The sequence below is a fragment of the Lycium barbarum genome, chromosome 2 (assembly GCF_019175385.1).
Source record: "Lycium barbarum isolate Lr01 chromosome 2, ASM1917538v2, whole genome shotgun sequence".
Lineage (NCBI taxonomy): Eukaryota > Viridiplantae > Streptophyta > Magnoliopsida > Solanales > Solanaceae > Lycium > Lycium barbarum.
This window is the reverse complement of record NC_083338.1, coordinates 6,304,548-6,320,182: the sequence shown is the minus strand read 5'-3', so window position 1 is coordinate 6,320,182 and position 15,635 is coordinate 6,304,548. Positions and strand designations below refer to the sequence as shown.

Genomic DNA, 15,635 nt, shown 5'->3' with positions numbered 1-15,635 from the left:
AAGATGTATAGATGAAACCTCTCTGATCCGGCGACATTATCAGCAAGATAGCAATACAAAAATCTCAAAGAGGAAAAAAAAAATCCTAATACACTACTATAATCTATGATAATTAATGATTAATGTACGTTACAAATTTCATTCAATAATTATCATAGATCATTCTTTCAAAAGCACAGGCTAAATGAAAAAAAGAAATAACATGCTGCAATCGGAACAATTTTCCTTTTTCTAGTTCTTATCAGAAGAGGCTCCTCATTCAGGAAACTTAAATTGTCCCATGTGAAAAATCACAAACTTCCACATTCTCAATTTAATTCAAAGATTCCAAAATAATGGACTTTGTGTTTCTCAAGAAATTGAATTATGGATTACAATAAAATTAAAGCCGGACCTAACTCACACGTGTTAGAAGGTACTACACGTGTTTTGCATACTGCATGCCTCTTTCATAGTACTTGGCTCTTTTATGGAAACTATTGTAACTAAATTCCCAATATACACCTAAAAGAATTTATAGTTCCCAATATTTTATTTTCTTGTTTGAAACTCACACTGAATAAGTAGAGTAAAACTAAGTTTAATTTGTATATAATTAAATATATAAATTGCTAGATTTTCTTAACATAAGAGAAATTTTATGTATAATATTTCGAATTTTTATAATCTTTGGTTAGAATTTATAACGTCGCTACTGAATGTAATCAGGTTTTGTTTATCCAATTCCTATTAGTATAACGCCAAATGTTTGAGCGTGTAATTTATCTACAAATTAAATGCATGTTGCATAAAATTGATATGGTACGCCTTCTATTTCCTCTTTTCACACTTTGAAGTCTTACAGATTTTTTCTTTGTCGTATTGTTTGACCTTCTAACTGGTAATTTTTCAGTCCTAGTTCGAATTGATTAAATCTATTTAATTATAATTTTTATATGTTTTTTAAATATTTTAAAATTATTAATTATTATTCTTTGGAGTACTTTTTACATGATTTTTAAATATGTGAATTTTATTTCAAAAAATTTAAAGATTTTACATCAAAATTAAAAATTTTGACTCTTGAAATCCAAACTATGACACATAAATTAGGACAAAGTGATAGCGTATGTAAAAATGTGACAGATGGAATAGTAATTTATTAACATAACCAGGGGCATATCTATAATTCTGATCGTCTGACATACTTTAGTAACTCTGCATTTATGTTACAAAAATTCACTTATTATGTATATTGTATAAATAATTTATTCAGAATCAAATAAGCTGCCTTTTCTGATTCTGCATAAACTCAAAACTTCTAGTTTTGCCTCGCACAAATCTTGTTTATCCATTTCACATTATATAGTGCCAAATTCTTGAGTGTCCCATTATATATGTACCTTCTATTTCCTCTTTTTACACTTTGAAGTCTTTCTTCTTCTTTTTCTCTTGTCATAGTGTTGACTTTCTAAAAATTCATCAATGGCATCTACCAAAGTTCAAGTTCCCACAATAGATCTCTCAGATCCAGAGCTAAAACAAGGCACTATACAATGGGAATCCACAAAAAATCAAGTTCTTGAAGCCTTGCAAGAATATGGTTGCTTTGAAGCAATATATGATAAAGTTCCAAATGAAATTAGGGAGGCCATGTTTGGTACTTCAAAAGAAATATTTGAATTTCCTTTAGAGACCAAATTGAAAAACTTGTCAAACAAACCCTTGCATGGCTACAATGGGATGATTCCACACTTGCCATTGTATGAGAGTTTGTGCATTGCTGATTTGCTTAAACCACAAAGTGTTGAGACTTTTGCTAATATTTTTTGGCCTGATGGTAATACTGATTTCTGGTATGTGTATTTTATCATTCTGTTTAAATTTTGTGCACGCACAGTGTATAATATTTTTACATCATTTGATTAAGTTAGCAAGTAAAATGATACCTTTTATAACAATTATGATTTGGTAATTACCTGAAAAATAGAGAAGGTGGTCTGCTATAATTGGTTAAATTAGAGCGATCGTGTTAAAATTTCTTACACTATCAATGTGTATAATTTAAGTCCTTTAATATATTATCATTTTATGTTTTAGGGTGTGTTCGGTATAAATGAAGCATTTTATGAAAATATTTCCGAAAAATTATATATTCCCAGATTATGTCTGACTATCCAACACTCTCTAACATTTAGAAACTCTTTCAAATGGATCATCGGAGAAAAACATAAGCTAAGGAGGTTTTTTTACATCTTTAATGGAAAAATATTTCTAGGATATGACTTAATTACTCTTTCGTGTTTGTTTTCCAGAAAATGACTTATTCTGTAAAAAACAATTTCTGAAAAATACTTTCCTTCATGCCAAATACATCCTTAATATCCATTATTTCCTTTCATTTTATAGATTATATTTTTTTTTTGTTCCACGAAAAATTTATCGCATTGTAATATTAATTACTACCATTTTCAATAAGTTCTATGTCTATACTAACATATCTATATTAATTTGGCAGCAATTTGGTAAAATCCTACTCAAATCCACTTGTGGAATTGGATGAAATGGTGAAAAGGATGATTTTGGAGAGTTTGGGAATAAAAAATTACATTAATGGTTTCTTGGATCCCAATTTTTTCCTATTTCGATTTACACATTACAAAGCATCAACTGGAGATGAAAATAAACCTGGATTGGGTGGCCACACAGATGGCAACTTCTTGACTATAATATCACAAAATCAAGTAAATGGATTGCAAATTCTCAAGAAAAATGGAGAGTGGATTGATGCCAATATTTCACCAAATTCTTATCTTGTTTTGTCCGGTGATTCCTTCATGGTAAGTGTTCTTTTTCCATTATTTTCATGTTCTTTTCGGTGTCTGATATTCGTATTAATTTGGCTTGTCGGTAACATTTTCGACGAATATTCCATCGAAAATTCCTTACTAACGAGCCAAATTCTAATGAAACATCCATTGGAATTTAGCGATTTTCTGGTAGTGATTGGCCCTCAGCTAATTTGAATTTGTGCCACGTAAAGCACGTTGAAGGGGTGTAAGTGAGCGCATAGCTAGTATAAGTAAAGTCCTCACTACTACTTTGTGGCTATGGGTGTAGATACAGTGTAAAGGTACAATTTTTCACAAAATTAAAGTATTCGAATAAATATATGGTTCTAGTCAAATGTTGTGGATACACTACTAGATATGCCCATAGTTTCGATGTATATAATTTTAATCTCTGTCTTAGAATTTAAGTTCTGTGTATTGACGGCGTGAATTTATACAGGCATGGACAAATGGTAGATTGTATTCTCCTGTTCATAAGGTAACAATGGCTGGAGAAAGTGACAGATTCTCCATTCAATTGTTTTCATTACCAAAACCAGGTTACAATATAGAGGCACCAAAAGAACTTGTGGATGAACAACATCCTTTACTCTTCAAGCCCTATGAAATTTTTGGATTATTTGAGTATGTCACTTCACAAGCTGGCTATGGAGCTGGCAATGATGCTTTCAAGACTTATTGTGGTGTTTGATCTGTTACGGTTAGCGTTCTACATGCCATTTTCCGACGGGTTCCATTAGTAGTGTATATCCTAGTAGTGTTTTTGTTATGTTTGAATTGTTGCAGTTCTTAAGCTTCAAATTTCTATTGTTTTATATGTTGGTAGCTTATGCTCATTATGCCTCCATATGAATATTTGTCATAACTAGAAGTTTTTTCCTGGTTGTTTTGTCTTGTAATAAATATATGAGTTTAAGTTTTGTGCACTGTTAGTGGACAAAATTATTTACACCATCAGGTAAAATAAAGGACAATTACAATAACTTTTATACTTAAGATTTAGAAAAAAAATATTAAAAATAAGTAGAGTCCTAATTTTACTCTAATCAAATTTGGCATTTCCTTTTTTGAGCGTTAATCAAATCTCTGCCCCTAGTTAGCATCAATAAAATTTTGAAGTTTCCATGATTTTTTTCTTAACAAGACGTCACTACAAATGAAGCAATCTTTTAATGCTGCAATTTGTAGCAATCTTTTAATGCTGTAAATTTTGTTAACTTTCCAAAGAAGTAATTCTTCATTACTTCAGCCATTGTTGCCCTTGAGGAGTTCCTTTTGCATTGAGGATTTACTAGTACACATATTTTTTGTTTTCTTTATGACTGCTCTATAAATAAATTTTGACTGTTCTTTTCTCTTTAATATAGAATTATCTGTAACTATAGTCTTATATCATATAAAAATCTACATCAATATTTTAATTAGAGGCGGATGTAAGTTTTTCAGCTACACAGATTCAATTCATAAATTTCGATACAGAGTATAAATACATATATGTAAAATTCAATAAATATTATATCCGAATCCATAATTTAAAGTTTCAATGAATTAAGTGTTGAAAATCATTACATGAACTCATTAAATTTAAATTCTGGTTCCCTTTATGAGAAATTTTTTAATAAAGATATCAATTTTTAATAATTGTTTGTAAAGTTTATTACTTTAGAACAAATCAGAGGAGGGTTTGAATAATTAAAAACTCACGGTGATAGAAGAAGCAATGACAGAAACCCGATCAACTAATTGGGAATAATGAAAGCATAGGAGTTAAAGGGAAGAGGGGGAGGGAATGAAGAAAAAATCAGATAGAGGAAGGGAGGGGAAGAGAGAGATAAATTATCATTGCCTAAATTTTAGAAAAAGAAAAAAACAATTGGGAGAAGATTGGTAACCCTGCTATAGCAGGTTAAGGTTACCTGATGGTGTAAAAAATTAATACACTGACAGTGCACCAAATTTATACTCTAAATATATATGCTTTTAACGTGGCTCTATTTTGCTAATTTGTTCTCTTTCAACTTATGGACTTTTTAGATTACGGTCTAACGATTTTGAGCAAATTAAAAATCTTATGATAAAATAGTAGACGATAATCTAAATTTTTTTATTTTTGCCGATGTTAGACAACCTAATATTTGTTTGTAAGGTAAAGCAATATATGAGCAAACATTAGACTCAAGTCTAACATTGTTCGGAAGGGTAGTTCAACTTTAAAATAATGACAAAAACTAAATGGTCACAAAAGAAAAAAAAATTGCGTAAATCAATCCCTTGTAAGTTATATGCATCGCAATATAAAGAAGTTTTTATAATATTAATCACCTAAAAGGTATCAATCGGTAGGCAGTAAATCTCCTTAAAATGTGAAACTATAATAATATAAGATATACTACCTATTACGACAAGTAAAAAAATCTTTATACCAAGGATGTATATAACTTAAACTTCTCGGAGAGTTCCTATCGGAATCTCTCTTTCGAAGCAAAACTACAAACACATAATATATGTGGAGAATATTTAATAGAAAGAAAATTCTTTCTTTGATAAGGACTAGCAACAAGCAAAGGAACACAAACTTTTTCCCACTATTTTGTAAAGAGGAATCACATTCATCTGAGGAAGAATCTATAGCCAAAAGGGAAATATGATCAGATTAATTATGCCCTCAAGCTAAAATCAACACATCATGTAAAGAATTATCCTAGAAATTGACCACCACTAGAAACACTACCTGAAAAAATATATTTGTCAACAAAATTATTTTTGTTGCCATAGATTGATTATTATTGTAAAAAGTACTTTTGGAAATATTTTTTTTTGGTTGTATAGACTTTTCCTAACGGCTGTTATTACAACAACGTGCAACAACTTTTCTTTTCTGTTGCCAAAAATACTTTTTGCAATAATAACCAATACTATGACAATAAAACTAAATTCTTTGGCAACAAAAAAGTTTTTTGCCAACAATAAAACTAAGTTGTTGCCAAATATTAATTTTTTTTGTTGCCATTTCTATATTTTCTTGTAGTGAAAGATGAGATAAAATAAAATATAGTAAAATAATTCGAAGGTAGAAAAAGTTTACCATTAAGGGGTAGTGATGGGATGATTAATGGTAATTCTTCCGACCTTTAATCAGATTCTTGCGTTGGACTAGTAGGGTTGAAAAATCTTTTCGTAGATGAGCTTTATTTCCTCATTAAACGTAGTCGAACCGAACTCGAATTAGCCAGATCAATTTGCTTATCATATGGTCAATGAAAAATCGAAAAAGAAAAAACTATAACACAAGGTGAACTTATTTTAACCGGTGTTGTAAAAATTTCTTTTAACCCGATCTTTACACTTGACTATATTGATTTACAATAGTTAACTACATAAGTGGAGGTGAGAATGTGTAATTAATTTGTGATTTAGTGATTAGAGCGTTAATTATAAAGACATATGTCATACTCATTGATTTATTTGCGAATCCAAACATGTGTAAATATTTTCACTAAAAGGGAAAAAACAAAAACACACACGCAAGACTCGAATAGCATCATTTGCAACTCGATGAAAAGAAATTCCAAGTGTAATGAGAAATCCAAATAAAAAAGAATCTTGCACTATTTAGAAAAAGAAGAAAAATTATGCAGCAAAATTTTCCTATATAAAGGCAAAGAGTTCTTGAGTTCTATAACCATCAACTTCTTCATTCAAGATTTTGTTCAGTTCTTAAGAAAGACTTGTTGCGTTGCAACATAGTTGTTGGTGGTGCAATGGGGGACGCCGAGCTGACTATTTATTTTTTCTTTTTCTTTTTCTTGAAGGGAAGTCTAGAGTAACAGTAAAGTTGTTTCGTGTGTGACCTATAGGTCACATATTTGAACAGTGAAATCATTCTCTAATGCTTGCATTATGATAGGTTGTTTTGCATGACTACAAAATGCTTACTTCTCTTTTTTTGGGAGGCTCAAAATTTATATGGCCAAAACATTCTCTCTTTTTGTGAATTTGAAAGTTTTCTATGTGTAATTTGAGAGATAGAATAGAGAGAAAGAGATGCACCTTATAACTCAGTCTATCCGATGTCCAGTTCAAAAAGGATATTTTTGCTCACTTTTCTCTCTGGCATAAAGTCAGTCAGGCCAGTACTTGTTAGATTGTACGATACTATATTGGTTAAGGGAATGTTATTTTGAAATAGGCTTGAGCCTAAATCTAATATTTCTTAATATAGTATATCAAAGCTAGGTTTGCATCACTATATTTGTGGTTTTAGGCTGCATGTTATGTTATTCACGTTCTAGTTAATTAGACATGTACGTGCGAGGAGGTGTTAGATTGTACCACATTAATTGAACGAAATAAGTCATTGTTTCCTATTAAGGTCTTGAATGGTTCATATCTATGATTTAACTTTGACGATATTAAATTAGCTAGGCCAAAGGTTTATTTTCTTCCGTATTTTTTATTGATGCAAACCATACTTATATTATATTATAGCAAAAGCAGCATACAAGGAGCGAGGTATTGTGGAAGCCCGGCGTCGTCATTGCACCACTAATAGCCATAAGTTGCCTTTTATTTTTGATCTTGAAGACAAAGCTATTCATGAATATGAGGATGAACTTGCTAAGTTTTGGAGAACGTACGAATTTTCTTTCTTTCTACATATATATACACTCTTTTCTTCATTATTTAGTCTTATTGTTTCTTTTTTTTTTTTTTGCTAGTTTTGTGTTTTCTTGGGCAGATAACGAATTTTAGATGGACAAGCTTACTCTTAGGAGGAGATGGTTCAACATAATCCATTACTTTTTGAATAAGAAAAAGAACCTTATACATGATCTCTTGTATTTTATTTCAAAATTTTAACTGAAATCTTTTACGTGTAAAAATAAAAAAGGATGATTTGCAAGAATGATCAGTGGTTTTGAACTTCTGACTTCGCTTGTTCCATGAATAAATTTTTTGACTTGTTCATGAGACTAGCGAGAGACAAAACTTTAATATCAACTATTTTCAAGGTCATTAGGTGTAATTTTTTCAGAAAATGACGCGTGGTTAGTGTTCGGTCTTGAATTTTTTTATCCGCTTAACAAAATTATTCAAAAAGATCTCAACTTAAAATATTCGCTGGAAAGAACTTTTATTGCCCATCAGGCATAAGTTTTAGCTTTTGTCTATAGGACATAACTTGTGGTCAAGCTAACAAGCTCACTGTCTTGAAATATTCTAAACTTTCGCCTTACTGGAAAAATTAATTTATGTCCACAACTTATGCCTGATGACAACAAAAGTTTTATCTAGCTAGTTTTCTAAAGCGGAAGCTATCTTCTGTGTGTGTGTGTGTGTTTTTTTTTTTTAACAAAGGCCAAAAAATAAAGACCATCCAAATGGAGGCCATTTGTGAAATTTTCTGAATTTAAAATTGGGCAATTTGCAGGATTGCCCTTCACTGGAGGTGGTCTTTAATTTTGCCCCCTCAAAATGGTGGTCTTTAAATTCTGCCCTTTCGGCAAAATTTGGCCTTCACAGGCAGAATTTGCATGGGTAGAAATTCTACCTTAAGGCAGAAGTTTTGCTGGACAGACTTTGCAAAAATCTGCCTTGTTAATTTTTTTTTTAATTGAGCTGGAATTCGAACTCACAACCTTGAGGTGTTAGATGAGGGATAAAATTTAAAGACCACTAATTTGAAGGGCAAAAATTAAAAACCAACCCAAATAAATGGCAATCCGCACAAAAAAATGTTTAAAATTGCAAGATTTTGCCAAAAATGAAGAGTGAACAGGGCCATGGCCCATAGAATCTGTATGGTTTTTGCCTTACTAAAAAGTCACTTTCAATACCGCAAAAACTGTGATACAATAGATGGGATTGCTCTTTTATTAACTAAAGATTTTGAGTTTAAATTCTTGTTATGGAAAAATTGGTAGGAAGCGATTTCCCCAAATAAAACCTATATGGTGCGAATTCAAATATAGTCGAGTTTCAATATGATTACTGAACACCCAGTGTGAAAAGAAAAAGTCACTTTCAATACAACTTGAGTGGCATCCATTGCAAAAATATAGCACAAAATAAGACAAAGCAAAACCAATCATTAATCAATCAAAACAACCTATTTTAATGCCAACAGTACTGATTTGCACAAGCTGTGCTTCTTATCCACAAAATGATTCTATCTCCAAATTGCATCATCATTCAATAATATTCACAAACTCACAGACTGTACAAATTATTACAGCCAAATATTAGAATCAATCAAAAACCCTCTCAAAATCAATTTTTTTTTCTCTGTCTTTTCAAAATCAAATCTTGATTTCCCATTTTGAGGAAAATGGGTAAAGGAGGAAGTGATGAAAACATGGCTGCTTGGCTTCTTGGTGTTAACAATCTCAAGATTCAGCCTTTCAATCTTCCTGTCTTGGGTACTTTTTTAAAATTTTGTTGAACTTATATCTGTTGTAATTACTTTATTTATTAAGTGCTTGAGTAGATTTTTGTGATTAATTTGATTAGATTCCAGAGTATAAAGTGATAGTGATTTGATATTCCCTTTTACTTGTGGACTTTGAACTTTGCACACCCTTAAGAAATACTCCCTCCGGATAAAAAATAAGAGTTTATTTAGCCATTTACACTCTTTAAGAAACTATTCACTCCAATAAAAAAAAATATATAAATTGATTAAACTACCCCTAATTAAATAGACATTGAGATTTGATCACATAACAGTTAATAGGGCAAATTTGAAAAGATAAGGTTAATTTTTTTTTTGATTTAATAAGTGAACGCTTTTTTTTACCCAAGAAAAAAATGTCAAGTGGACAATTATTTTGATTTGGAGGGAGTAATAAATGAAAGGCATAATTTACCAATCTACCCATATTAATTGGCGCTTATTTTTATTGAATTTGGAAAATGATTTGAAGAAAATTATTTTTATTTTTTTGGAAAATTATTTTTATTAATTTACCAATTTACTGTGGATAAAATAGAAAAAAAAATTGTCTTGTCTTGGTTTACTTAAAGTCACAAGTAAAAGTGAAAATCTATTTTTACAATACTGGATAAGTAAAAGTGAACGAAGGAAGTAGTAAATTTGTTTATTCCTACTCCTTCCATCCCAGTCAGGTGACACAATTCGGATTTCGAGAGTCAAATTTTTAATTCTGACCGCGAATTTGGACATAGAATCTTCAGTTTTAAAAAAGTAAAATTTACATATTTGGAAACTACTTAAGAAGTACTATAAGTCACAATAATTAACAATTTAAAATATTTAAAGATCATATGAAGAAATTGCTTCAACGAAAAACTCTTATGAATGCCAATTTTGTGCCACATAGATTGGGAGGGAGGGAGTATATTTTAGTCGGGTCCGTGGCATTTTGCACCCTTAATGTGTGCTCTTTTTTTCAACTTGCACCCTATCCTATTTTTTTTTATGATTTAAACCCCAATCTCTTTATTTCCTTACAAAACAATAAATTCACCCTTTTTATAAATTTATCATGAGGGCAAAATAGGAATACAAATAATATATCTTTTTTTCCTTCAATTTATTTATTTTATTAGAACTGCAACAACAATAAATTTTATTTTCAAAGCTCTTTTTTTATTTTTTTATTTTAAGTGATATTTCTCTATCAATAGTTGCTAAACATTTGGAGTTCTTATTGTTACAAGTTTGTCGTTTTTCCTTTATAAATTAGTAGTAATTAAATTATAAAGGAAAAACGACAAACTTGTAACAATAAGAACTCCAAATGTTTAGCAACAATTGATAGAGAAATATCACTAAAAAAAAAAAAAAAAGAGCTTTGAAAATAAAATTTATTGTTGTTGCAGTTCAAATAAAATAAATAAATTGAAGGAAAAAAAGATATATTATTTGTATTCCTATTTTGCCCTCATGATAAATTTATAAAAAGGGTGAATTTATTGTTTTGCAAGGAAATAAAGAGATTGGGGTTTAAATCATAAAAAAAAATAGGATAGGGTGCAAGTTGAAAAAAAGAGCACACATTAAGGGTGCAAAATGCCACGGACTCTATTTTAGTCTGACAAAGTCAACTTATATCATGTTTGGTCAAACTTCTAGGAAGTCAAAAATATTTTTATTTATTTATTTATTCATTTAAAGAAGTGCTAAATTTAAAGAACTGAAGTATTTGGACAAGTTTTTAGGAAAAAATATAAGTGTATTTAAGTAGTAGCAGGATCTGCTTTTTAGATGCTGAAAAAATAGCTTTTTATGCACTTTTGGAACATTGGCCAAGCGCAATTTGCTGCTCAATATTGGTAAAAGTTTTTTCAAATTGATTAGCCAATACAAAATTGTACTGAAAAAGTACTATATAAGCATGAAGGTTTGAGCAAACAGGCTTGGTATAAATAAAGAAGGAAGTAGCTCTTTGACATTTACTATTTGATTTGCAAATTAATTGCTTAATTTGTTCTTGGATTTTGTTTCAATTGATTTTCATACTGTGTTCTCTTTTTTATTTTTTTTCCAAACTGGTAATTGATAGGACCCCATGATGTTAGAGTCAGGATGAAAGCTGTAGGTATTTGTGGAAGTGATGTTCACTACCTCAAGGTAAAAGCGGTTTTCTAAGTTCACTTTTCTTGATAGCTCATGTACATGGTCTAAAATTTTTGTTGGGATTTAGGGTTGGTGGTGATCTATAATTTTGTTATGTTTTGATTTGCTCTACTATGGTGGGGATATGATTATCGTGTATGGTTGAGAATAAGACTTAAGTAGATAAACTGCACTCTCTCTAGCAACTTAAACTTTCAGATGAGATGATCACACACAAGCGGAAGTCCTTGATCGAATCTCACTGCAACCTGTTATCAAGAATAATTTCTACGTGCTTGCCCATGAAAAAGAATTAAACCTGCACGCGAGGGGGCGTGTTGAGAATATATACTTAAGTAAATAAATGTTTGTTCTCAAACAGCTTAAGTTATTAGATGAAATGGTCACACACTTTATTATGTATAGAGACCTAGCAAATCATGTTAAAAAGAATGAAAGAAACTAGCTTGTTTGGACTTCCACTGTTCAAATGTAAATTTTTATGTTACATGGATCCGAGTGCAATTATGCATCCGGTAATGGTATGATTATTACCATCAGTCTTGTTTAGTGTGTTTTGAAATGTTAATGTGAAATTCCCTTACTTATATCATATACCTGTTAGTAGGGTGAATGAAGTGTCTTTGTAACACGGGTGAATTTCTGTTACATATTCTAATTCTACAGATGTTTTGAGAGCAAAAGCAACTGCAATTTGTGTCTGATATTCAATGTGTGTTCATTTGTTGAGTTTTTGGAGTGAATTGGAGTACGTAAATGAACTAGAGCTATTGCAGAACTTTAAGCTAAATATATATGATGGAATCAACAAATTTGTACCTTCCTGATCAGTAAACATTTTAATAATGTCAAAGAGAGTCTCAAACTTGAGAAAAATCAGTTAAGCTTCTAATTGGAAATATTTTTTTGAACTTCAGACCTTGAGGTGTGCGGATTTTGTGGTTAAAGAACCAATGGTGATTGGACATGAATGTGCTGGGATTATAGAGGAAGCCGGCAGTGAAGTCAAGACATTGGTTCCTGGTGATCGTGTAGCATTAGAGCCCGGAATTAGTTGCTGGAGATGTGATCTTTGCAAAGAAGGCCGATATAATCTCTGTCCCGAAATGAAGTTCTTCGCTACTCCCCCTGTTCATGGTTCTCTCGCAAATCAGGTAAAAAAAGCTTACCCACTTAGACCGGTTTTCAAACGTTTCAAAAATTTTCCCGACGTTGATTTCACATTTGATAAGAAGGCAATCATAGCATAATCATGTGACATGATTGTTCTTTGCCGGTTTCATTAGGTTAGATGTTGGAATATAAGTGTCAATAATTTTTAAATCGTGTACTTCTGGAACTTTAATACTCCCTCCATACCAGTTATGTGACACACTGTACTTTGTAATTTGTCCAAAAAGAATGTCACCTTTCTATAACTACAATTTAAATTTAGAATTCTCTTTTTATCCTTAATGAAATGATTTATAGCCACACAAATGTCTTAAGTTTTGTTCTAGACCACAAATTTCAAAAGTTTTCCTTTCTTTCTTAAATTTTATATCTAGTCAAACGGTGTCACATAAATTGAGTCGGAGGGAATACATCAAGTAAATGATAGGATTGATATTGAGCTCATTTTTGTTAGTCTAGTCAAATTTTCGTAGGCTTTTTGTATGCAAGGTCACATAAGATTACATTCAGAGGCTTTGTACTAGATCAGTGCCTATAAAGTGATACTGCCTCTGCTTCAATTTGTTTGTCTTATATATTATACATATCTTTTGTTTAAGACCACAAAATCTAAAAGTCTTATTTACTTTCTTAAAATCCCTTCCAAGTGAAACTAAGACAAACAAATTGAAACGGAGGGAGTCATAATTTTTGACTGCTAAGATGGTTATTTCTTTTCGATCACCAACAGGTGGTCCATCCTGCAGATCTATGTTTCAAGCTCCCTGATAATATAAGTTTAGAGGAAGGAGCAATGTGTGAGCCACTTAGTGTTGGTGTTCATGCTTGTCGGCGTGCAAATGTTGGACCCGAAACAAACATATTAGTGCTGGGAGCTGGACCAATCGGGCTTGTCACATTGCTTGCTGCTCGTGCTTTTGGTGCCCCGAGAATTGTTATTGTGGACGTAGATGACTATCGTCTTTCTGTTGCTAATAAGTTAGGAGCAGATGACATCGTTAAGGTTTCAACTAATATTCAGGTCAGCATCCAAATTTCAAAATTCTTGCTGTTAATCTCTCATGTTTCATGTGCACATCGAAAGTGAAAACACGAGTTGAATTCACCTATGATCACACTAACTTTGCCTATTATAACAAGTCACGAAACCATTTTTGGTCTCATTAAAATAACTGAACTTAACCCACTATAACAGTAAAATGTGTAGTGACTTTAATGTGGCAAAATAGTTTTGTGACTCTACTGTTGTAGTGAGTAAAGTTTAGGGACTATGCTTGGAATTAACCTGTTAATACGCAAACATAAAAAATAAAGATGTTGCCTCGGTTTTCTTTCCACTTCCCTAGCTGATACTTTTGAACAGGATGTAGCTGCGGATATAGAAAACATTCAGAAAGCGATGGGAGGTGGAATCGATGTGAGTTTTGATTGTGCTGGCTTTAACAAAACCATGTCGACCGCCCTTGGTGCAACTCAGCCCGGAGGCAAAGTTTGCTTAGTCGGAATGGGACATCACGAGATGACCGTTCCTCTCACTCCAGCTGCTGCAAGGTACAACAACTGCACCTTAATACAATTAAATTGGAGTTAGACTATTTGAACCATGTCGGTCTATTTTAGTTCGTCTCACACCAATAATATACAATATAACTACCACTACACATCAATCCAATTAAATACCATGTTGCTTCTTTTAAGTTCTCGATATATTTTACTGGCATATAAATATAACACAGGAGTAACAGACACTTAGAAAACATACGACCTAAATTAAACATACTAAAAGGGCTACGTCAATAGACTCTTGTGGTCCGGCCCTTTCCCGGACCCCGCGCATAGCGGGCCTGCACCTAAAGTAAACGTACTAACATGACTAAAATATATTCCTAAACTATTGGTATTACCTACATAGATCATTTTCCCGACAAAAACTTTTGTTACTCTTCAGTATTAATAAGCTTATGGTTCTCTAATTCCTGTATCCTTTTTGCCACTACACTCATGGGCAGAGCTAGGGGCTTAAGGTCCAACCCCCCTGTGCCGGGAAATTACATACTAGGTCAAAGTTATTTTTTATGTATACATGTATATATTTTCATTGGCTTCTTTGTGTGTTTACTTTATATTTTGAATTCCCTTAGTAAAATTCTGGCTCTGCCCTGACTGCACTAATTTTCCGGCGAATTATGTTCAGGGAGGTCGACGTCATCGGCATATTTCGCTACAAGAATACGTGGCCATTGTGTCTTGAGTTCTTAAGAAGTGGAAAGATTGATGTGAAGCCTTTGATAACACATAGGTTTGGATTCTCTCAAAAGGAAGTTGAAGAAGCTTTTGAAACTAGTGCTCGTGGTGGTGATGCAATTAAAGTCATGTTTAATCTGTAAAAACAAACAGAGAAAATTTGTTACCAAATATTTGTGGAATTTGATATCCAAGATGTTTTATGGTTATAAAGAACTATGTATTAGTTGAAAATGGTGAAATAAAGGCTTGAGGTGCTCTTAACATTTGTGTTACACATACTCTCTCTATATTCCATTTTATGTGGCGAGTTTTGGAGTACGGGGGTCAAAGTTACTTAATTTGAGTATGTAAGTAGCGTGTCTAAGTTTCAAATGTTTAAAATCATGTCTAAAGCTATCGAAGTCTCGAGAGAATTCAATAGTCTAGTCAGTATGTCTAAGTTTCAAATGTTTAAAATCGTGTCTAAAGCTAATCGAAGTCAACATTAAGAAACTAGAGAATTCAATAGTCTAGTCAATACTGGAATCGATCTAGTCAATAGTCTATTAATATGCCCATTTGGAAAATCTCTTCATTATTTAAAAGCACTAATATAGCATAATACGCTGCTCGTAAACTACAAGTAACTTGATTGCAAGCTTGTTGATTCGGGCCATCGGATTGGATATGAAATTTTCGATTTGGATATTCGGTTTTCGAATTGAAGAAATTACAATCCAAATCCAATCCAAATAAGTTCGGATCGAATTGGATATTTTAAGTTCGGAATCGGATTATTCGGTGTG

General features: G+C 31.9%; 2 protein-coding genes across 4 annotated transcripts in view; both read left to right on the top strand.

Annotated features, from left to right (window-relative positions):
• Positions 1–15,111, top strand: part of LOC132625994 (sorbitol dehydrogenase) — a 72,581-nt gene extending 57,470 nt beyond the window's left edge. The window contains exons 1-6 of one of the 3 annotated variants that reach the window (XM_060340691.1): positions 8,977–9,250; positions 11,357–11,424; positions 12,348–12,584; positions 13,334–13,624; positions 13,967–14,154; positions 14,798–15,111. In XM_060340691.1, the coding sequence (XP_060196674.1) occupies positions 9,160–9,250; positions 11,357–11,424; positions 12,348–12,584; positions 13,334–13,624; positions 13,967–14,154; positions 14,798–14,990 (1,068 nt within the window). In that variant the 5' untranslated portion in view covers positions 8,977–9,159 and the 3' untranslated portion in view covers positions 14,991–15,111. Of the gene's footprint in view, positions 1–8,976; positions 9,251–11,356; positions 11,425–12,347; positions 12,585–13,333; positions 13,625–13,966; positions 14,155–14,797 lie in introns of those variants that run through there. The other 2 variants (XM_060340693.1, XM_060340692.1) reach the window with 2 other exon arrangements.
• LOC132629258 (probable 2-oxoglutarate-dependent dioxygenase AOP1) lies at positions 1,295–3,757 on the top strand. The gene is made up of 3 exons (XM_060344964.1): positions 1,295–1,835; positions 2,498–2,819; positions 3,271–3,757. The coding sequence occupies exons 1-3, from the start codon at positions 1,465–1,467 to the stop codon at positions 3,520–3,522; spliced, it is 945 nt and encodes a 314-aa protein (XP_060200947.1). The 5' UTR covers positions 1,295–1,464; the 3' UTR covers positions 3,523–3,757.
• Positions 15,112–15,635: the final 524 nt, after the last annotated feature.

Excerpts from the sequence above, each read along its gene's own strand:
- LOC132629258 (XM_060344964.1), top strand. The coding sequence starts at position 1,465 with ATGGCATCTACCAAAGTTCAAGTTCCCACAATAGATCTCTCAGATCCA. Across the intron at positions 1,836-2,497 it reads GATGGTAATACTGATTTCTG|CAATTTGGTAAAATCCTACT; the intron begins GTATGTGTATTT and ends TTAATTTGGCAG. Across the intron at positions 2,820-3,270 it reads TGTCCGGTGATTCCTTCATG|GCATGGACAAATGGTAGATT; the intron begins GTAAGTGTTCTT and ends GAATTTATACAG.